General features: G+C 34.2%; 2 protein-coding genes across 4 annotated transcripts in view; one reads left to right on the top strand and one right to left on the bottom strand.

Moving 5' to 3' along the window:
• Positions 1–24,026, top strand: part of Cdk5alpha (Cdk5 activator-like protein) — a 173,657-nt gene that overhangs the window by 65,145 nt on the left and 84,486 nt on the right. The gene's annotated exons all lie outside the window — the stretch shown is intronic.
• LOC142225975 (uncharacterized) lies at positions 19,615–23,385 on the bottom strand. 3 transcript variants are annotated; one of them, XM_075295834.1, is made up of 7 exons: positions 23,104–23,385; positions 21,224–21,369; positions 21,038–21,160; positions 20,931–20,984; positions 20,680–20,864; positions 20,177–20,330; positions 19,615–20,111 (listed from the first exon to the last, which is right to left on the bottom strand). In XM_075295834.1, the coding sequence occupies exons 3-7, from the start codon at positions 21,144–21,146 to the stop codon at positions 19,963–19,965; spliced, it is 651 nt and encodes a 216-aa protein (XP_075151949.1). In that variant the 5' UTR covers positions 21,147–21,160; positions 21,224–21,369; positions 23,104–23,385; the 3' UTR covers positions 19,615–19,962. The 3 variants fall into 3 exon arrangements, with proteins under 3 accessions (XP_075151949.1, XP_075151947.1, XP_075151946.1); XM_075295832.1 differs by lacking the exons at positions 19,615–20,111; positions 20,680–20,864; positions 23,104–23,385 and having other exon boundaries at positions 20,286–20,330; positions 21,224–23,097; XM_075295831.1 differs by lacking the exons at positions 19,615–20,111; positions 20,177–20,330; positions 23,104–23,385 and having other exon boundaries at positions 20,780–20,864; positions 21,224–23,097.

The raw sequence follows: 24,026 nt of genomic DNA, 5'->3' as shown, positions 1-24,026 counted from the left end.
CAAATAAAATTTTAACCAAATTTTTTATAGAAATAAAATTTTGACAAAATTGTCAATAGAAATATAGTTTTTACAAAATTTCCCATAGAATATTATTATGATAAGGAAGATAATGATATATATAGTTTATTTTTTATCTCTTTAGTTGTTATTGATTATAATTGTATGTCTAAGTTATGGTAGAACAAAACACACAAATCACAAAACAAAAATGAAATTCTTTAGTCTGTAGGATAATTCAGAAAAATAAATATTGAAGATGTTTTATAAGAAATGCATATTATCCAAAATTGTCCTTCTATGAGCAAAGGCCAGATCATTTTTGAAAGTTGATTACACGTGGCACAGCGACATATGTGCACAAGGCCGTATTCAGGGGGGGGGATGAGGGGGATCAACCCCCCCCGAAATGAATGAATATTTTTATATAAATAAATATATATTTATAGCTGCATAGAAAAATCTTATCGAAGATGTTGAAGAAAAGCTGGAGGTTTTATTTTGAAAAACGCTTACCTATAAAACTTGCACAAATCATAGAATACTAGTTGAAAAGCCCGTCAAACGACGGTCGAAAAAAACAAATTGTTTTTGTTCTCGCACCACAAATTTCATGTTTGGAAAATGTATTTCTGTTTTTTATGTGTGTTTGTTGTTCTTTTTGTGAACATGACTCGCTTTGTTTGGCCATAGCAACAACAACGAAACAGCCAAACACACATGTGTAAATGAAATGGCGCAAAACCTGCGAAAAGAACCTGCCTAATTCAGCGATGGAAGCAATAAAGAGATATTTCCAAACGTGCATATTCTTTTAAAAATTTTGGTCACTTTGCCAGTTACTCAGGGATGGAAAATACAATTTTTAAGAAAGTACAAAAAAGGTATTTTTTGAGCGGAAAGGTACTTTTTACTAAATTTCAACAAAAATTTCACTGGAAGATTATTGTCAAGAGACTGAATTTTAAAGAAAATAAAATTTTGACAAAATTTTCTATATAAATAAAATTTTGCAAAAATTTTCTATAGAAATAAAATTTTGCAAAAAAAATTCTATAGAAAAAAAATTGCAAAATTTTTTCTATAGAAATAAAATTTTGCTAAAATTTCCTATAGAAATAAAATTTTTACAAAATTTTCAATTGAAATAAAATGTTGACAAAATTTTCTATAAAAATAAAATTTTGCAAAAATTCTATATAGAAATAAAATATTGACATTTTCTACCGAAATAAAAAATCGATAATATAGAATCGCATTCTTTTTTCGACTAAAACTTTCTTGAAGTTCAATAAAATCCTGTTTTTGACTATGTCTTTTACAAAATCGAGATTTTCTTCCCTCATGAACATGTCGTTTTGCAATATTTGTAAAAGACTATTAGCAAATAAGGTTGATAAAGACTTTTTCAAAATATTAAAATATTTTGTCAAAGCTATTGTACCATAAACCTGATATCGACTCAAAAATGTCTACACAAAAGGTACTAAATTATTCGCGGGGGACTACGGTACTGACCGGGGTGAAAACGTTTTGAAAAAAGTACTATAGTACTGCATTTTCCATCCCTGCAGTTACTACGTGCTCATCCGAACGTTCATTTTCAACAATGAAGAGATTAAAGACGTATCTTAGAAATTCGACTAGTAGACTCAAAGGGTTGGCATTAATGTCGGTTCATCGCCGAATAAATGTGCCGACTGAAGAAGTCATTGATTTATTTGCTGCCCAAAAATCCCGTCGGCTCAATTTAATAGTATAAAAATATTGTATACATACCTATGCATAAATAAAATTTTCTACACATCAGATTATATGAATATTTTTTTTTAAAGTTGAAAAAGTTGACTTTTTCATAAAAAATATGTACACTTACATAATATATTGTTTCCGTAAATACTTGTTTTGAAATTATGATTTTTTTAATAATATATATGGACGGTTTCATAAAATCAATGAAACTTTACTTAATATATCAAAAAATACAGGTTTTCTCTTAGCGTGAGAGAACCACAACATAGAGTTACTCTCATATGTAACAATACAAGCATATAATACGAGAGAAAAAAAAACGAAACATAACGTTGTGAAGGCAACACGTGTGTTTGAGTTTTTCAGTACAGTTTGAGTCGCCGTCGCGATTCGAAGAATTTTTTATTGCTGTAAAAAATTGACAAAAAAAACAATATTTAATGGAACGTTGGTTCTCATAAGTAATATAAAATATTATAAAATTATGTTCTTTACTGGTTGGACTATAATGCGGTTTTTAGTAAATGGGTTCATACATTTTTACCAATTATGCAGGCATTAAGAATCAGAGGAAAAATCTTAAGGAAAGGTTACATGTATATATTATGGAAAAGTACATATTTTTCAATGACGAAAAATATGTATACTTCATTTATAATATTAAAAACTCCATTCATATTATGTATACATTCGTAGCCAATGAAAACCTGTATTTTTTATTTTATGAATTATTTTCATATAATTTATGAATCCCGTGTTTGGAAAATTTTTGTGAACACTATTCATAAAATACATGTATTATTTTTTTGTGTGTACAAAAATATAACAAAAATAAGTATTTTTCGACAATTCGAGAAAATTTATTAGACATAATTATTATTTTTTTCTTTTACTTGTTATGATAATTTCGCAGTTTTTGAGGAAAATTGCAACAATGTTGAAGTTCAGGTTGGCGCATTTGAGGTTAAATTTACAAATTTTGACAAATTCTGAACTATTTTGTGGGAAATGCGAATTTAGTAAATCCCTTCGTTTCAATCGTATAATTTTCTTTCCTTTTAGCTTCATTAAACTAACAAAAGTTTATTAAAGTCAAGTCGTTTTGGAGAAACTAAACCCTAATGATTTCTATCACCTTAAGTAAAGTTAATGCGATCAAGAACAATTAAAAGTGTTTTCTTTTAAAATGAATTAAAGTAAGGTTATGACTATTTTAGCGCGATAATAACTACTTAATAGAGGGCTTAACGAGGCTTTAAAGGGCTCTGATAGCATATGAGGCAAATCGATAATTAGAATTTATAAAATTCAAATTTAAACGATAATTGGATCTTAAAGGTATACTAACTTCGGCGTCTTAAGGCCGTATTTGTTTGCGCTAAAATATCCACTTTTCATGATTGTAATAAAATTTGCATTTCACATTCTTTTACAGATATAATTTTAGCATCTAAACTCGAACTGTAAGGTGGGTATTTAGTTCGAGTTTAGCCACTAAAATCTAAAATAAATCTACAAAAGCACAACCAAATTATAACTTATCAAAATTACAACTTGGTGGGGCCTATTTTAGCACGATATTGCGAATTTACAGATGTATTATATTTATAATGCACACACACGGGAACCATAAAATTCCTGCATTTCCTTAAATTTATTTATTTCACCATCATAAAATTACATACATATTTATTCCTTCATGAACCTTTGTTGCTTAACTTTTTTATTTTGTTAATTTAGTTTTTTATGTTTTTTCAAAAAATATCCCTTACAAACTCATTTACTCTTCCACGCTCTGTCAAGAAATGATCACATTTCCATACCCCAAACAGCATATAATTGATGGCAAAATCAAAACGTTAAATTTTTATACCCTAAACCACATAGTGGTCAGGGTATAATATGTTTGATCTGCCAAAATTAAATTTAGATATAGCTCCCATATATATGTATCGCCCGATTTCGACAAATGGGGTCACGTTGCACTCATAAGCGTAGGAAGGCCTCTGGGGAGCGGGCTTAGACCCCCCCAGAAAAAGTTTAGCCCCCCCCCCCAGAATTTGAAAACCTAGTTACGATTTTCCATTTTTATAAAAATTAAACAAGTATATACAACCGCACAAAGTCACGCTAAAGACTTTCATGCACAATCGAATTACTTGGGTTGTGGTAGCAGTTGCCGATGGCAATGTTTGAAGTCAGATATTTATGAAATAAAGCTGTGGTTGTGATTTAGTTTATTATTTATTATTTTGTTTAGTCTGATTTAGTCAATTTAATTAAAAAAATAGAAACTATTCTTTCATAAATTAATATCTTAATAATGCTGTAAAAAAGCGTCGCCAAAAAAGAAGCGAAAATGTTCTTTTTGGGTCCGGGAGTGGTGCAAAATTGGCGGAGAAGCGATGAATGTAATATGAATTTGTCATAGAACGGATGTCCATCGAACAGCCGTTGCAATTGATTTGCACCACTTCTTAAGGTGTGATATTTTCCCAGCTAAATAAAACAAAAAATTACGCATTAAAATATGAAAAAAATGAAGTTAAAAAACTTCCTGTGTAGTTAAAATAATTAACTTCTTTGTGGAAGTGCTTTTAAAGTTGTGCCTTTAGAACAACTCCCATGCTGGGAAAAGTGTGGAACTACTTTTAGTTGCTTTATTATAAATTAATTGTCGAGTTATTTTGATGTCTATTTTTTTATTAATTTTTATGAAATAAAACATTAATTGAAGTTATAAGTTCAGTCTATAAATTTTTAGCTATTTTTTTTTCGATAAAAAATTATCGAAATCGGTTCAGATTTAGCTATAGCTCCCATATATATGTATAGCCCGATTTTCCCAAATTTGGCCATAGAACCCTTATTTATTATCCGATCTTACTCAAAGTTGGCTAGATCCAATCCTCTATAGTACTAACGGTATGTACAAAATTTCATCGAATTCAGTTCTGATGTAGATATAGCTCCCATATATGTATCGCCCGATTTTGAAAAATTTGCCCCTAATAAGTTTATGTTTGAACATAGAGGCCTCATTTCTTAACTGATCTTACTCAAATTTTGCACAAGGTAACCTTTTGTGGTATTAATTAAACCCGCAAAATATTATGCAAATTGGTTCAGATTTGAATATAGCTTCCATATATATGCCTCGCTCGATTTTCCCAAATTTGGCCATAATACTCTTATTTATTAACCAATGTTACTCAAATTTCAAATTTTGATGTACTAGCCGATCGTATCTATACGAACCTGCAGCTCTTACATAAGAATATTTCTCGATTTTTACAAATTTGTATTTATTACCCACACTAATTGAGCGATTTTCTCTTACGAGTATTTGTGGCATAATAACCCCGTCGGTGCAATAACAACTACAACAGGTGTTGCTAGAAGCAGGGGAAATTCCCTATTTGAAGGTTTTTTTCTAATATTTAGGGACGTAGGGCCACCATGCAGGGACATTTTTATTCAACACAATTTGCAATAATTTTTACATTTTGGTGGCTCTAGAGGAGGAAATTAGAAAATGTAACAATGTGTGGTAACAACAGTTACCGCTCGTGCCAAAAAAAAATCTAACAAAATTTGAAGATTACCACAAATTACCCCAAATCTACCAAATAAATATTTCTATAGAAATTTTTGTCAAAACTTTATTCCTGTAGAAAACGTTGTCAACATTTAATTTCTATAGAAAATTTCGTCAAATTTGTATTTCTATAGAAGTTTTTATTATTATTATTTCCATAGAAAATTTTCTCAAAAGTTTATTTCTATAGAATTTATTTTCAAATTTTATTTCTATAGAAAAATTTCTCAAAAAAAAAAATTTTGTTTATAGAAACTTTTCCCAAAATTTTATTTCTATAGAGATTTAACAATAAAATTACTATTTTTGGTACAATTCTACCAACTGTGGCAACCGTGGTACCACCAAATTACAAATTTATTTTCTAGGTTATATACGTTGCATTTTCATGTTTTAAGATAATAAAGTACTTAAAACCATTTGTGTTCTGTAAAATTTGTTTAAATTTAACGAAAAATATTGTAGGGAAAATTGTTTGGGAATGTATGGGAAAGTAGGGTAAAAATGTAGGGTAAACCGAACATTTTCCCTGGCAACATTGACTATGAGCTATAGTCAGATTGAGACAAAGCACCCATGAACATGTACCCCTTAATTTTCTTAAATATGCAACTGCGGTTTATCTCCCAGACCTATATCAATGTTACCCCACAAATGCTTATGATTACTAATTCAGTAAGAGTGGTTTAGGGTATGATATAGTCGGCCCCCCCGACTTTCTACTTTACTTACTTGTTTAACGTTCAAAACGTAAAAATTTTTTAAAAGTACAGAAAGTGTGAGTAAGCAATGAAGTACTATAGGTCAACACAGAATGAAAACGCCGCATAATTCTTTGACGAAAGTTAAATTAATTCCAGCTTTTTCAACTTCAATAGGCAGTTTTGCTTCTAAGGTTACATAGTTTTTTTATGATTTATTTTTATTTATTTTACCATTACGCTCGAATATGGAAATTTTTTAAACTATCGTACATTATATAACATTCACATTACACTTCCAAAATCTAGGTTAACTAGATTTCAATTGTCATTTTCCTTATAAAAAAGGGCTTTCAAATCTACTTTTAATAGATTTCGAGCCTAATGTGAATGAGCTATTACACAAATTTTATCAGAATTTTTTAGCAGAAACAGAAAACCAAATGATTCGGGGATATTATTTTGTTTGCATCAGTTTGTTTATGTTTATGAAGTGAACATTGCGCTTTCCAATGTGTGTTGGAAAAAAAGCACATGGATCCTTTTTTCATTGTATTGTATAAAAACCATACTTATATTATTACTAGCGGACCCAGTTGCACTTTGTTGCAACCAACCAAAGAAGAAATGAAATATTATAGTTTATTTTATGAATATGAAATTTAATATTGTCAATCCAAAACATTTTGATATACAATGTTTTTCGTTTGTCCATTTGAAGCGAGCACAAACAAACTATTTGGAGCTCCAACTCTTGAGCAGGCCATGTGAATGTTATGAATATGTCGGGACTGCCAACACATGTCGATGGTAATATTGTTAAACGTCAGATATCAATAACATTGCCATCATTCACTATTGCATCTCGCAAGTGTATATATTCTTCCGATCGCAATTTCGCTTGATTGAATCGGAGGTAATTAAGCCGTTCTGTTTCAATTTTCGCATACATATCTACAGCGTATTGGTGAAATAGTTTACCACATCGCATAATAACACTTGCCGATGGCAAGTTATCGTAAAACTTTTTAACACTGTCTTCTAAATTGTAAGTTAGTCCATAAGGGGTATATATTAAACAAAAAAAAAAAAGGCCGATTAAATACGTATATAATTCAGTTTGACAAAATTTTCTATAGAAATAAAATTTTGACAAAATTTTATATAGAAATAAAAACTTGACAAAATTTTCTATAGAATTTTACTTTTCTATGAAAGTAAAATGTTGACAAAATTTTCTATAGAAATAAAATGTTGACAAAATTTTCTATAGAAATAAAATGTTGACAAAATGTTCTATAGAAATAAAATGTTGACAAAATTGTCTATAGAAATAAAATGTTGACATAATTTTCTACAGAAATAAATTTTTTACAAAATTGTCTATAGTAATAAAATTTGACAATTTTTACATGGCTGTTAGAGGCCATATACTAACGAAATGTACCAAATTTCAACCGCATCGGATGACTTTTGCTCCTCCAAGAGGCTCCGGAGGTCAAATCTGGGGATCGGTTTATATGGGAGCTATATATAATTATGGACCGATATGGACCAATTTTTGCATGGTTGTTAGAGACCATATACTAACACCACGTTCTAAATTTCAATTGGATCGGATGAATTTTGCTCATCCAAGAGGCTCCAGAGTTCAAATCTGGGGATCGGTTTATATGGGAGCTATATATAATTATGGACCGATATGGACCAATTTTTGCAAGCTTGTTAGAGACCATATACTAACATCAGGTACCCAATTTCAAACGGATCGGATGAATTTTGCCCCTCCAAGAGGCTCCGGAGGTCAAATCTGGGGATCGGTTTATATGGGAGCTATATATAATTATGGACCGATATGGACCAGTTTTTGCATGGTTGTTAGAGACCATATACTAACACCACGTACCAAATTTCAATCGGGTAGGATGAAGTGTGCTCCTCCAAGAGGCTCCGGAGGTCAAATCTGGGGATCGGTTTATATGGGAGCTATATATATTTATGGACCGATATGGACCAATTTTTGCATGGTTGTTAGAGACCGTATACTAACATCAGGTACCAAATTTCAACCGGATCGGATGAATTTTGCCCCTCCAAGAGGCTCCGGAGGTCAAATCTGGGGATCGGTTTATATGGGGGCTATATATAATTATGGACCGATATTGACCAATTTTTGCATGGTTGTTAGAGACCGTATACTTAGACCACGTACCAAATTTCAACCGGATCGGATGAATTTTGCTGCTCCGGAAGGCTCCGCAAGCCAAATTTGGGGATCGGTTTATATGGCCCATTTTCAATACCATCCGACCTACATCAATAACAACTACTTGTGCCAAGTTTCAAGTCGATAGCTAGTTTCGTTCGGAAGTTAGCGTGATTTCCACAGACGGACGGACATACGGACAGACGGACGGACGGACATGCTTAGATCGACTCAGAATTTCACCACGACCCAGAATATACATACTTTATGGGGTCTTAGAGCAATATTTCGATGTGTTACAAACGGAATGACAAAGTTAATATACCCCCATCCTATGGTGGAGGGTATAATTAAAATCCTGCCTTCTTGTTATGAAATGAGTACATATTAAAATTAAATCATATATATTTTACCGGTTCGTGGATCTATCATTCGTATATTGATATGATAGCCGTCGTCACCTTTCCAGTGTAATAATGGATATTGCAATGCATCATATCTTCGGTTAAGCTCTGAAACACGGCGTAATGCTTCATTCCTTCGATGAAGCACAAAATCGCGAGATTGAAACTGGTCTCCAACCATTACAATGGTCACTTCATCAATTGTTGGTGCATTAAATCTTCTCGCATGCTCTCCAAAGGGCGTCTTGTCAGCCCTAATAATTATTCTGTGATCATCAGATGACATACGATCGAGAGCGGTTGTAAACAATCGAATGAATCCATTGTGCTGATGTAAAAATGTTTGAATTTCAAAAATAATTTGTCGTTTTGTACACGCAGCAACGACGTTGTAGTCGATCCAATTCATGATTTGCATCTCCGATGAAATAAATCTGTAAAAATTGATGATCAACATCAGGATATGGCAATAAGGAGCCAGCTTGATGATAAATCTGTCCTTGAATCTGTAACAGTTGTAAAATGTAATTTTATGCAATTTCGCTTGATTGAATCGGAGGTAATTAAGCCGTTCTGTTTCAATTTTCGCATACATATCTACAGCGTATTGGTGAAATAGTTTACCACATCGCATAATATAGTTGTCGTCTTGTGGCCGAATCATGAATCTTTATGAATAATAATTCATTCCACTAACTTTTTTTCTACGTCACCTTTCCAGTGTAAAAATGGATATTGCAATGCATCATATCTTCGGTGAAGCTCTGGAACATGGCGTAATGCTTCATTCCTTCGATGAAGCACAAAATCGCGAGATTGAAACTGGTCTCCAACCATTACAATGGCCACTTCATAAATTGTTGGTGCATTAAATCTTCTCGCATACTCTCCAAAGGGCGTCTTGTCAGCCCTAATAATTATTCTGTGATCATCATATGGCATACGATCGAGAGCGGTTTTAAACAATCGAATTAATCCATTGTGCTGATGTAAAAATGTTTGAATTTCAAAAATAATTTGTCGTTTTGTACACGCAGCAACGACGTTGTAGTCGATCCAATACATGATTTGCATCTCCGATGAAATAAATTTGTAAACATTGATGATCAACATCAGGATATGGCAATAAGGAGCCAGCTTGATGATAAATCTGTCCTTGAATCTGTAACAGTTGTAAAATGTAGTTTTATGTTGGGTTAGAATTAGTGCACACATTAAAAAATGCTGTTCAGGTCGCATTTTTCAAAAGATATTGCGCATGAAGTAATCACCTTAAACGTCGGCATGAAATTGTCTCTTACAATTTTGGTCGCACCAAATGAAGTCATTTGAAATGCCGCATTATATTGTTGAATGTGAGATAAAAAATGCTTAGAAGCCTGCGACGATCCAAAATTTAATGAATGAAGTGGATCGGAGGGAGATTCAAATGCTGGCAGTTTTACTTTACCGTTCGCACAACACATTTTATATTTTGCACAGCACGACGTGAAGTTCGTGTAGTTCGGCTCGATGTTGGATTTAATGAAGTTGAATATGCAGATGTATGACGACGTACGTTTCGTAATAGTTGAATTTGGTTCTGTTGTGAGCGTTCCTCAACACTTTGTATTCTCCTTTGATTAAACCTATAAGTAGAATTACGCGTACGTCGACCTATAGTTGATCTTCGCGTTGGTGGCATTTTTTTTTTGATCAATGACAATTGAAATCACTTTTTAGATATTAAATATTTGCCAATATTTACGAAACTCCAAAAAATCACATTTGTATGTTGTCAATCAAATACATGTATAAAAATGTATGTGTGTTTGTATATTCGGTTGAATTAAACAACATCCTAATTGTATGCTACACAAAACGTATTCAGCCACCTGTAATTTTGTTTACTCGTATCCAAGTAATGCTGTATAACAAAACAAAAATTGTTTCCATTCATAAAATTTATATGAAAACGGATAATGTTTAGAAAAATCGCCATATCTCGGCAAAACGAAAATACTTTAAAATTTTTGTTGTTTACTAACAATCCTGCGTATTCTACAAAACGTATGTAGCCATTTTTTATTTTATGTAGCGGTTCTCGAGTTATGGAGTGACAATCAAAATGTACACTTCTTTTTATATATAGGTATATTTTATATATTTTATTATTATCAAGTCTCATTACAATTGGAAAGCTATGACAAAAACAAAAATGTATTTCCAGTGTCAACACTAAAATGATTTGAAAGTAATTTAAATATTCTTCTGTATCTTCAAGACAAATTGACAAACATATAAGTGTGTACCCACATAACTGTCGATAGGCGACTGAGGAATTTATTGTTAAAAATGCACAATGTTCATGTAAATAGTATTTGTGATTGAAACTAAACTTTTTTACATTTCAAAGAAGATTGCATTCATAATTATGTTTATATTATAGCGCTAAAACATTTTCGTTTTTACTTTCCTTTAAAAACAGCAACTTTTGTTTTAACTTCATATATATAAATATTACTACCTCATACCGACATTAATAGAATAGAATTTTCTAAAATGCTAGTATGTTATTTTTGACTCGAAATTGTTGCCATCATTTGGATTGAATTCTATGATGTTTATTCGTCGTCAACCTATACATTTGTCTGCCAACAACTGTTATCTTCCGTAAGATATACATGTAAACTCGCTCACCGCCCTATCGTTTTGGTTGTGTTTACACACACAGAAAGTGCAAACGTACAAATGTACTGTTTCGGTCATGTATATATTCCCATTACTTAAAAATGTGTACTTGACACAAGCACACACTTGTAGGGCCGAAGCAGAAATATAACTGCAAATATTGTTTTTTTTTTTTATAGATTGCTCATCACTGATAAGTCTGTATTCGATATACACACACACTTTTTGAGTAAAACCAGATTTATAACTGTAATCAATTCTTTATGGAAAGCTATTCGTAAAATTCCAAGAATTGACAATTGTTATTGCCAATCTAATTGAATAAGTAAAGTGGTAATAATTTGACATATGCCAATTGTTAACTTTTTTCTAGGGTAGGTCTTATGATAGACGGGTAAAATGTTATAAATACAAATACATATTAAAAATGTCTGGTAGCCTACTATAACTTACGGAATATGAAATAAAATACCATAGACAAGAGAAGACAGTTCTAACCAGAGGTAAATCAATACTTGTTCCCAAACTCGGAATTGCAATTCGCATAATTTTTGATTGATGATGATATAGTTCTTATAATGAGAAATTCAGATTGAAAATTGAAGGTTTCTAGATTTATTCTAAGAAAAGCTTTTTAGATTTTATATGAACAACAGATTCTGATTTTCAAATAAGTTCGAGTTTAAGGTAGGTATTAAGTTCGAGTTTAGCCGCTAAAATCGTCATTTTTTCCACTAAAGTGAAAACTGAATCAGTAAAAAAGGCATAAAATTATACATATTTGTTACAAATTTTATTATAACTTATGGGGAATAGCCCAAAGCAAATTGTAACAAAGTTTGTATTCCTTAAAATGGATTATTAAAGAAAAGTAATCGTGAAAAAATGACGATTTTAGCGGTTAAACTCGAACTTAATACCCACCTTTAGCTGCTAAAGTGAAAACTAAATCAGTAAAAAAGGCATAAAATTATACATATCTGTTGCAAATTTTATTATAACTTGATGGGGAATAGCTCAACACGTTCGGCTAAACACGAACTTAATACCCACCTTTACCTGTTAATTTTATACTACTTTTCTTAATTTTGATTTTAAGCTATGTACTATGTGCGGTTTCCTTTGTTATTTTGTTTTATGTTATTCTGCGCAACCGTTTTATACAGGTAGTATACAATTATTTCGTGCAAAAATTTTACCTCAGTACTAGACTTATGGTGTGTACGATGTTCGTTACCTAAATTAAAAGTGCAAAATTGTTCATGAAAACAACTTTTTGATCAAATCTTGTCAAAATTTGAGTGGAAAAATTCTAAAGCATTGGATGGGTACAATTTCATGTTTTGAAGTCAATGGATTCAACGCACCTTTAACCGCCATACACAAATACTTCGCTGAATGTGCTACCCAATTACCCCTGCGTGGTCAAGTGTATTTGATAGTGACTACAGCGATTCCGGGCGGCTGCACGTAGATATTGCGGGTCCATTAAAACTGCCCAAACAACAATATAGCGTTCCGGCAATACTAGTAGTGTTATTTATATTTGATTACCCTTGGGGGAATCGTCACGATCCCAAAACCGGATATCATGATAAGTAGAGGGTGAGTACCCGTACGCCGTAACTCACCCTTAGTGATATCACGTAAGGTATGTTTAAACTATTATTACCCCTGCATATACCAGAAATTAACGTAAGTTTTGAGCACATGATTTAATTCGTTTCAGAAATCTATAAATTGTTTTAAAAATAAGTATAACTTTCATTTGGTATAAAAACTATTCTGTCGTCAAAGCTTATGTTTATTTTTTAAAATACAAAAATACAATCTAGATGGGTTGGCTATTCAGATTCATTATTCAACCGTCGAACTGAACGGACGTGTTTTCTAATAGCGGAGTATTTCATAGTAATAAGTACTTATTACGAATTTCACGTGTGGTGGAAATAATAAACCACCATACAGCGAAATTCAAAGTCATCCACTGGGTTGCTAACTGCAGGGCCCAGTGGACGGGTAACGACTGAAGTTATAAATTTGGGCAGCGACCAAGAGTCAGGCCCAATTAGTCGACCTGTAGACGACATCAAAAGGAGGCAATCCCTCTCGAAAGAGATTCAAGGAACGAAGAAATGCTTTGTTTATCCTAAAGAAATTAGTATCAGTCGACCCAAGCAAGTTGTCGGCTAAGCAAAGCGATTCCTTAAAATGGGCTCAAGGAATTCTTGAAGCTGGAAAAAGGGAACGATCACCGGATGAGCTGCCATCCTCCAAAAGGGATCAAAGATCGTTTGCCTCAGTTGCAAATGACAGCATTGTGATGGCTATCATTAATAAAGGAGCATTGGACGGTATGATTCCACGGCAAAAATGGGGGGAAATTGAGAACGTGATGTCTGGTGTCTACTCAGAGGTGCGAAAAAAGATTCCCGGACCAAGTCCTCGACGGCAAGATGCTGGATGGTATCAATGACGTTATAAGTTAATAGCTTTTGCGGACCAGAGGTCTATGGATTGCTTTAAAGCTGCATTGATGCTAATTGGTGAAGTTTAGGAAGGAGCCGCTTTGGAGTTAGTCGATAAAAGACATACCGGCTAAACCTAGAGCACATGCATGGATACCGGCAAACCCTCCTGATCCTGAGTCAATACTAGAGAGACTAAAACAATGTAACCCAGATCTTCCAACCGCCGATTGGAAGGTTGGTCGTTTGGATGAAGACGACATGCGGTGTTTATATTAACATAGAGTCGCTGCCACATCTAAGACCTTAGTTGAGGAGTCACTAAAACAAAGACAAAATTCATTTTTGGATGCGATGCAAATGCACATCATAGTATTTGGGGAAGTAGTGATACTAGTGCAAGGGGAGAGTCGCTAATAGAGTTTATTTTGCTTACTAACCTGGTAGTTTGCAATAAGGGAGATGCACCAACCTTCGTCACCAGAAACAGGCAAGAGGTTTTGGACGTCACGTTGACCTCTCCAAGTTTTGAGGGAACATAGCTTCTCAGATCATCGCTACATCAGTTTCAGATTGGCTGTTCGTACTTCAAAGACCATATTTCCGCCAAATGTTAGGAAAGCTGATTGGAATAGGTATAGGGAATCGTTCAATTTGATGATACCGGAAACGCCAGAGACAAATATGAGCACTGTGCAAGATATCGAACACGCAGTGGAGCGGGTTACTAAGGCCTTCAACACTGAAAGCTGCTTGCCCTAGAGGAGAGCCAAGGGGAAAAACTCGGCCGCCATGGTAGACTACGGAGTTAAGTAAAATGAGGAAATCCTGCAGGAATCTCTTTAACAAAGCATAGTCCACAAGAGCTCCGGAGGATTGGGACACTTACAAGATGAATCTGAGATCACAAGATGAATCTGAGAAGGTCTCAACAAAACTCTTGGGATGATTACTGTAGCAGTATTGAGAATACGTCAGAGGCTTCCAGACTACGGAAGGTACTAGCATATACTAACACCGCTCCAGGTTTCATTAAAACATCGGAGGAAAATTGGACAACGTCCAGTGAGGAGACGTTGGAGGTACTTTTGGACACACACTTCCCTGGAAATCAGACGGTTGATCCATGTTCTGGCGGTGTAACAGAGGCTCAGCGGTCATTTCCTATCGAGGAAATTGTGTCGGAATCTAGAATAAAATGGGCTTTGGACCATTCAAATCCCCCGGACCTGATGGAAATACTCCGGCGGAATTACAAGCAGTGGCTGAAAGAATTATCCCCTAATTGACGGTGATATATAAACGATGTGTAAACTTAGCATATATTTCAGAAAAGTGGAGAGAAACAAAAGTCGTCTTGATACCTAAAGCGGGAAAAGCTTCTCACTCGAGTGCGAAGGATTTCCGACCAATCAGCTTATCCTCATTCCTACTTAAGACCCTGGAGAGGATGATAGACATGTATCTTAGAACTAGCGTGGATTCAAGTTTGCTCTCGAAACGACAGCATGCATATTCGAAGGGCAGGTCTACTGAGACGGCATTGCATGAACTAGTCCGCTTTATTGAAAGTTCACTATCTGTCAAAGAATACACAATCGTGGTGTTTCTAGACATCGAAGGGGCGTTGAATAATGTCCATCCGAGCTCGATATTAAATGGACTGACAACTCTGAATGTTATCCACGTATACTCAGGCTGGTAGACAAACTTCTAATAAAGAGACGTATGTCAGCCACTAGGACAAGCAAACATACAAAGGTATATGAACAGAGGCACTCCCCAAGGAGGAGTTCTATCACCTTGTTTCCCTAGAAAAAGAAAGGACAAAAGTGGTGGCATACGCAGATGATGTGGCGCTAGCTCTATGCAGAGAGCTCTCCGGATGACTGAGAAATGGGGGAAAGATAATGGTCTTGGGGTAAATCCAGCAAAGACAAAACTAGTCATGTACTGCAAAGATCGCCAAACTCCCACGGTTAGGACCATTTCCTTAGGGGGTATTGAAATTCCCTTTGGTGAGTGTGCAAAATACCTTGGCGTTATTTTGGACAGGAAGCTGAATTTTAGGCTTAATATTAAAAAAAGGGCGAGAAAAGCCACGGTAGCTTTGTACTCGTGCAAAAAGGCAATAGAGGAAAAGTGGGGACTAAAACCAAAAATTGTGCATTTGCTATACACGGCAGTAGTTAGACCTATAATGCTATATGGTGTTGTAGTCTGGTGGCCGGCACTTCAGAAACCGACTTGTTTAGATAAAATTCAGCGTATGGCGAGCTTATGTATGTCAGGAGCATTTGGTAAGACAGGAACAGACTCCCTTAATGTCATGCTGCATCTATTGCCTTTAGACATTTTGGCCAAACGGTCAGCTGCAACAACGGTTGCGCGAGCTATCGCTGTGGTCGGAAAAAATGTACGGTCACAGTTCGGTCCTCAAAGTAATGCCAGATGTGCCTAACGTAGTGGATTACACCCTTGCAAAACCTCTTTTCGACAAAAAGTTTGAAACTCTAATTCCCAAGAGTGAGGCGTGGTGTACACAGACCCCGGGGAATAAAAGATATATAGATTTCTATACTGATGGCTCCAAATTGAATGGACAAGTGGGGTTCGCAGTATATTCTTAAGATCTGGAAATTCGAATAGCGAAAAGATTACCTAATCACTGTAGTGTTTTTCAGGCTGAAATATTGGCAATAAGAGAGGTGGTGAATTGGCTGAGAAGTAATGTTCCAACAAATATTGGCATTAATATATACTCAGACAGTCAACCTGCAATAAAATCCTTGGACTCTGTGTTCCTTAACTCGGAAACGGCCATAGACTGCCGCAAATCTCTCAACGATATGGCTGAGCAGTACAATATTCACCTGCGAACTGCGAAGCAGATGTGTTAGCACGGCTAGGGACTACCTTACATATTTCAGGGGAACTAGAATTTGTTGGTATGCCTCTGGCCACCTGCAAGCTCTTACTGCGTGAGAAGGCTGTTATGATGACCAATATTCGATAGGAGAATTGCAAGGGTTGTAACGACACCAAGCAAATATGACCCCATTTAAACTTAAACCGCACACCAGAGATGCTAGTGTTCTCAAGGCGTCAGATAGCACTCCTGATATCTGCTATAACGGGTCGCTGCCTGATAGGCGAATTTGCAAAAGGCGTAAGCGCAGAGAATGAAGCCGACACATTTTTGTCGGCGGCGGCTGACACTAGATTTTTGCCTCCGGCGGCGGCGGCTTGACGGCTAAGCCGATATAAATTTGTCCATTCTGCGGCGGACAATTATCCATTACAAAATCAATTTGAAGTTATTCGAATGGGTTTGAGATTAGTTACCAATCTTACAATCAAATTTACAATACATTTAAATTTTCTGAGCTAATTTTTTGCAAATTTATTATAGGAGCGTGAAATTGATTGATTGTGGGTGGAAGGTTCAAAATTTTGGATAAAATACGACAATTAGTAATCCATTTTTCTGAATTAAATCGATATGTTTGATTAATTGGCGGCGAAATTTGAGTCACGGTGAGTCGACATATTCGGCGGCGGCGTCGACTGGCCAAAAATGAACGGCGGCGACTGAAATCGGCGGCTTCATTCTCTGCGTAAGCGAATTTTAGGAGCATATAGCTTTAGATTGCTGGCGGACCTGGAAAACGTTAACTTAACCAGTTTGTTAATGTTATTGGAGCAATCTGGTTGGTTCAACAAAAGTAAATAATAGAGAAGGTTCAGTGGTTAAGACTAGAAGTGTAATAAGAACTTTTAGTTAAATGTGGTATCACAATGGACTGAATAGTCTAAGTGAGCCTGAAATTTAATCGGGCTGCCACTTTAACCTAACCTAACCTAATCGAATCCCAGCACCTGGGTTCAAATCTTTACGAGAACTCTGTATAACAGCTTGGACCTCCTTTTTGTGTTCTTATTCCAAAGTGGTACTTTATGACTCTTTTTGTAATAAATTTCTGAATTGCGTATTGCCCTAGAATCCTACGGAACGACCAACAGTACCACGTCTGCTGATATGATAAGTGAGCATTTCGGAGGAGGCTTTACCCTAAAGAACTGTCATAGTAACAAGTGTTTTCACATACAATACCACTTAAAAAACCATTAGAAATTAAACATGATACGTTTGTCTTCATTAACAAGATCGTTGCGGGAAGCTCCATTGCACCTACCTTTACATTTGAAATAATCTGTAGAATATTTCAACAATTTTCATCACATAATGTGTCTTGATTAAAAAAAAAATACTAAAGTTCATTTACTAATTGTATCAAAGTAGAAAGAAAATTGTCGGATTTTCTATTAACATTGGCAATGCTAGTCACACATATATCTGTGTAAGATTAGCTAATATGCTAAATATTATTAATATGAAATATTAATATGAAATAAATGGTAGAGAAAAATGATTCAATTGAATATCTTAATGTGAGTTGCTTAAACATTTAATATTAAGCCTAATTTTAATGAAAACATAAAATGTGTTTTGAAATGGCGTTGAAAATTTGTAGTTTTGCGGCAAGCAGTAATTCTATCATTATGTTTAACTCTCCCAAACATATTGTGTTTGGACGTATGTTGTAAGAATTATATGCTTCTCGGCAAACATTATTTGTATTAAAAAAATTATTCACCTAAACATATTATGTTGTAACATATTAACATATCGATTCCAAACATAATGTACTAGTTTTCAAACACAATGTTTTTGTACCCACACATATTGTGTTAAAATTTGTTATCCCAAATATATTATTTTTGAGTCCAAACATATAAAAACACACACTTTTTCTTCCGTGTACAGAACGTATGAATTTTATCATCGCATTGAAAACTGTTTCGTGACATTGACAATTGATTCGACTTTTAGTTGTTTAACTTGATATATAACCTGACCACTATGTGGTTTAGGCTGCTGTGCCAATACTTATGTGCGGCACTGTATATGGGAGCTATATCTAAATCTGAACCGATTTGCCTTACATTTTGCTTTTTGAGACTCGTAAATTATTCGGATGTGTGGAATTTGAAGAAGATCGGTTGATAAACACCCCAACTATAACCAGATCGGCTATATCTAAATCTGAACCCATTTTTTTTTTAAATCAATAACCATCGGACGAACTGTGGCCTGTATTTTGCACACAAAACTACGTGAACCGACAGACGGACATAGCTAAATCGACTCAGAATTCAATCCTAAGGTATACTAGACGATGGGTCCCTGATTTTCCTTCTCGGCGGTACATACAAATTCACAAACTTATACCACAGTAGCGGTGAAGGGTATAAATATGGGAGCCACCGTGATGCACTGGTTAGCATGCCCGCCTTGTGTACACAGGGTCGTGGGTTCAAACCCAGTTTCGACCAAACACCAAAAAGTTTTTCAGCGGTGGATATCCCACCTCACCCAGCAAAAACTCTCATTACCCGGTAATCTTGTAGGTAAGCCTAATAAAAAAGAAATAACCACTTATAAATTGGCATCGCTCCGGATTACATTTACATACGCATGTCCTAGGAGGAAAGTACTTCACCCCAGGCATACCTTCGGCCATAAAATAAGTAGTGAATTTAAAACATATAATCACCTAATATGTAACCACTTATTCATAGATATACCAAAGTTTGAAAAATAACCACTTATTATCTCAGGTATCCAATCCTTGAAAATAATTACTTCTCCCACTGGTTCTAATGGACCAAAAAAACGACGTTTAAATACTGCATTGCGATGCTACGCTACATGAATAGGAAAGAATATTGTACAAATAAAATACCAACGATGTTTTGGTACTAATTCATTAAACGTTCAGTCATTTTTATTAAGAATTATTTAACGTGAACTTATATGTTAATATTTTTGGAATGAAAATTATGTAATTGCATACATGGATGGTTTTTTATCGAATAGTTTTTGAAACAAAACATATTTTTCTACAGTAAAATATAAACTAATATATAAAGGTTGTGTATAGTGGTTAAATTTTAAGAAATTTAACAAAAGAAAATATAAAAGGCTTAATCAAGAGATATCTTAAAAACAAAAGGAACATTGGTTACGCAATCATGCGATATAATTCTGTGGTTTTCACATTAGATCAATTACACTATATCTATAAATTCAAAACAATTATTAGACTATAGGATCTTCATTGGATGATGACTTAGATTTTTCACTTATGCACTTATTTTTGAAATGACGATTTTTCGCATTTTTTATGGCCTTTCTTATGCTGTCTTCGAATGTGTCTTTGTTATCTTGTACAGTATTGAATGATGCCACTATTAAAAGGAAAAATATTAATGAAGAAGAAATTCGAGTTTTATTTTCTAACATGTTCACTTACTTTCAAGAACTTTCATAAGATTTTTGAAATTTCGTAAAGGCTTTTTGTTATGTATACCTTGAAAATTGTACTCAAGTAGTAAGTTTTGCTTTATTATCGATGTAAGTCCTTTTACAATTCCTTTTCCAATTAGGAGTGATCGAATTGATGTTACCTTGAAAAGAAAAACAAATAATTAAGTATTGGAGGGGACCATGTTCATGTAAAAAAAAAATAGTGGTATCCGCATCTAATAGTATGTATCATTATAGCACAATGACAAAAAATGCATTCAACATTATTTATGACGATTAATCACAACGCTTGCTGATGAGCCATTTACATTTGACATTAAAACTTTCTTTTCAGATGCGGACAATGAATATAGCGCTTCATCCAAACCATAAGAATTTTACATATAAATTGACTAGATTACATCCGTTCAATTTATATTCACTAGTAGTTGAGGTATCGGTTAATGGATATACCATAAGTGCAATAGTTTTAGTAGTTTCAATACATACGATATGATCTCTGTTGTCTTCATTGATTGTGCGTTCAAACTTATTAAGTTCTGCCTCCGTCTCGATTGGAAACATGGATAAAAATTGTAGTGATACTCCATTTACACTTTTGGAAAGGGACTGTAATGCAACTTTTTGTTCGGCCAATAAATTGCTAATCGTTAAATTTTGATTCGCTAGAGTCTCTACGAAAAATGAATTCCTGGTTTACTGAACGACCCGTATAGTACTACGAAGTAGAAGAGACTTACGTAAAACCATGTTGTATCTTGTTTCGTCAATCTGTTCCTTTTGTTTGATTAAATCTGAAATGAATAACAATTACAATTTGCATGCCGATCCTTGCTATTCATTTTACCTTTAATATGGTTAATTTCTGCACGTATTGCCAAAAAAAGTTCATCATTGGTATTATTGCAAGCCGAACTTTTACTTTTTGAAAGTTTTTGCCTCTTTGCGTTGTCCATTTCAAATGAGAATTCTAACAAAAAGAGTGTATTTGGGGAATAAGAACGAAACCACTCTTGTATGGAATTTTTACAACTTTGGCCAATATGTCTGTAAACGAGTACTGTTGCTTCTCCTCGTAGTCAGTTTCAGCGAAGACAATGTCCAATTCTTCAGAATTTATTGGATTGGTATAAAAGCTTTCTGAAGTTTTGAATGTATTTGCTTGAAATGTTGATTCGTCTATAATTTTCGAAATATTTAAAAAAGTTTTATTATTCATTAGACATACGTTATCAGGTGATTTGCAACTAAAATATCCTTTAGTGGTCAGTATTGATTGTATAATTTTTCTATGAAATCTTGGACCCAAAGACGGTCTTTCGGGTACGATATATGTATTAGCGAATGAGTTGTAAATTTGCTGTATTACGTGTCTCGACATTCTTACAGATCTTTTTATAATTTGCATAAAGTTTTCGAAACAATATGCTGAGAAATCATTTAGGTTTCCAAATTGCTTCACACATTCTGGTAAATGCAAAAGAGAGTGTACATTGTATGACACACTGGATCGTCCATAAACCACTGGAAATATTTCTACAAAATTATTCAATATTTGTTGTGCTTGTTCGATTTTCGCATTGCACGGTGAAAGGAGTAAAATTCTGTATGCTACGTGAAGTAAAAGGAAATGTTCATACAGCTCATCGGGTAAATTGTCTTTCAAAACTACTATTCCTGTATACAAAACAAATTGTCGGAACTCGGTAGCCTTCCATCTTGAAATTTCCACAAGAGTTCTCGGCTTACGAGCAAATTCTCGTGGGATATATGGCTTTAGAGCTAGTAAACTATCTGAAATAGATAGTATAGCTTTTGAGGAAACTGGTAAAATTGCAGTTTTGTTTGTAATACGAGCAAGAATTTTTTTTATAACGCCTAGATCTATTGCGTGCATGCAGTCAATAGGAAACTGCGATATCATTCCAATTCCGATCTTTTCTAAGCTCAGTTCCATATTTTGGTGCATCTTGGTATGGAAGTTATTATACTTTCTTAAACGAAAGTCGTCGTCATTTCGGCTTAAACCAGGTAAAACAGAGTAAGTGTTTACATTATCGATTCTTTGACCGCATTGTTGGCATTTGGCGCATCCATTAAATGAGACGTGTCCTTTTATACCGCAAACAAATGATTTCGCTGGAGCATCGCATACAAAAGCTCGTATACTTAATTTTAACCGCCTTTCATTGACCAGCAACCCACTTGTTTGAAAACTGGAGTATTCATTTACAAAGTCATGTAGAAAACTGTTTATGTCATGTGGTTTTTTTTTTCCAACATAATATCCAATCATGAATACATGGGAATCTTTAATATTTTTTACGTGACCAAGAATTGGCCACACTTCGAGTGGACAACTTTTAAAAAGGGATAAACCATCAATTCCGATGTCCAACACAAGTTCACAAATGCTAGAAGGAATGCTGTGTGCAAATTTTATTATCTGCCTTTTAAGTCCAATATGCACATATTTTCCCGGAGAAACGGTGCGGTCATTGCATTTTTCCTTTTGGCCCAGTAAACCTTTTACTGATACTGGAACGTCCAAATTTTCTGTTTTCAGAATCTTCAAAATACTACGAGTACACTGCACAGTAGGTTTGTGCTTCAGAAACCAAAATTTCAATTTTTCAGATAGAGACAATTCATCACTTTCTTGTGGATTGTTATTCTCGGACAGGGAAATATCGTCAACGGAGTTGTCGCTTGTCACAGATGAAGCCGCAAGGGAAACTTCTGTACACCTGTCTGGCAAATTCGTTGGCTGCTCCTTTCTAACATTGAAATCACTATTATCAACAAAAGCTTGAGATCCATCCATTAATTTCAAAAATTTTTCCCTCTCCGATTTTACCAGTCTCCTGTGATGCCGCTTGGTAATCATTTGTAGTTTTTGAATAATTGACTGACCTGCTGTATTTAATGAAGTTTTTTTTTTTCAACGAAATGCACAATCACAAACTTTTAATTTCTGTATTTTCTTTTACAAACTCACATACACTTATCGAGAAAAAGCGCGCTGTTTTTTTATTTGTAATCGATTAAACACACGTATGTAATTTCGCCGGCGATGCATACAATTGTGGCAGCTACGACATTTCAAAACACAATTAAATACGCTAGCGATAACGAGCGTTACTTTGATGTCACTTAACTTTAAAAGCTTTCACTACTTTGATACAGGGAATATAACGTTGTACAAAACATGTAACATCAATCACAAAACTATATAAAGCAGATAAAATTAATTTCATGACTAATACAGAAACATTTTTGAATTGTTTCAGGGAGTTAAATTCTAAAACTACATTATAATATACCTAATACAGCATTTATTCAATATTTGTGTGATAAGATTACACATATAAAACACCATTATTATGAAGAATGTTTCTAAACGGAAAATCTCAAGAATTACTCTTACATATTATATTATTTTTGACTCATTTAAACATAAAGCACAATTATGTTAATATTTATGCTAAATTATGTCATTATTTATTCTATTTTATTATGAAATTATCGGTCAACTGCATTACATTTTGAGAATAATCATCACAAATTACCGATAACTACTTATTATTGTCATTACAAGAAAGTCATTATAACTCACCGCAATGTAATGCAAAGTGTAATGACAGTTTGACTACTGGTAATGCAAAATGTAATGAGTTGTGGTTACCTAGTTTTTGCTGGGCAGTAATGCTGGTGACATTTCTGAGGGTTTCAAAGCTTCTCTAACAGCCTGTTTCTGTATGTCGAACGAGCTCTATCGATCGACTGAAATGCACAGAAACAGCTGATTTTTGATTATAAATTCAGCTGTTTGTCTC

Source organism: Haematobia irritans, chromosome 2 (genome assembly GCF_050003625.1).
Source record: "Haematobia irritans isolate KBUSLIRL chromosome 2, ASM5000362v1, whole genome shotgun sequence".
Lineage (NCBI taxonomy): Eukaryota > Metazoa > Arthropoda > Insecta > Diptera > Muscidae > Haematobia > Haematobia irritans.
Note: the sequence above shows the minus strand (reverse complement) of the source record. Positions and strands in the feature narration are given on the sequence as shown.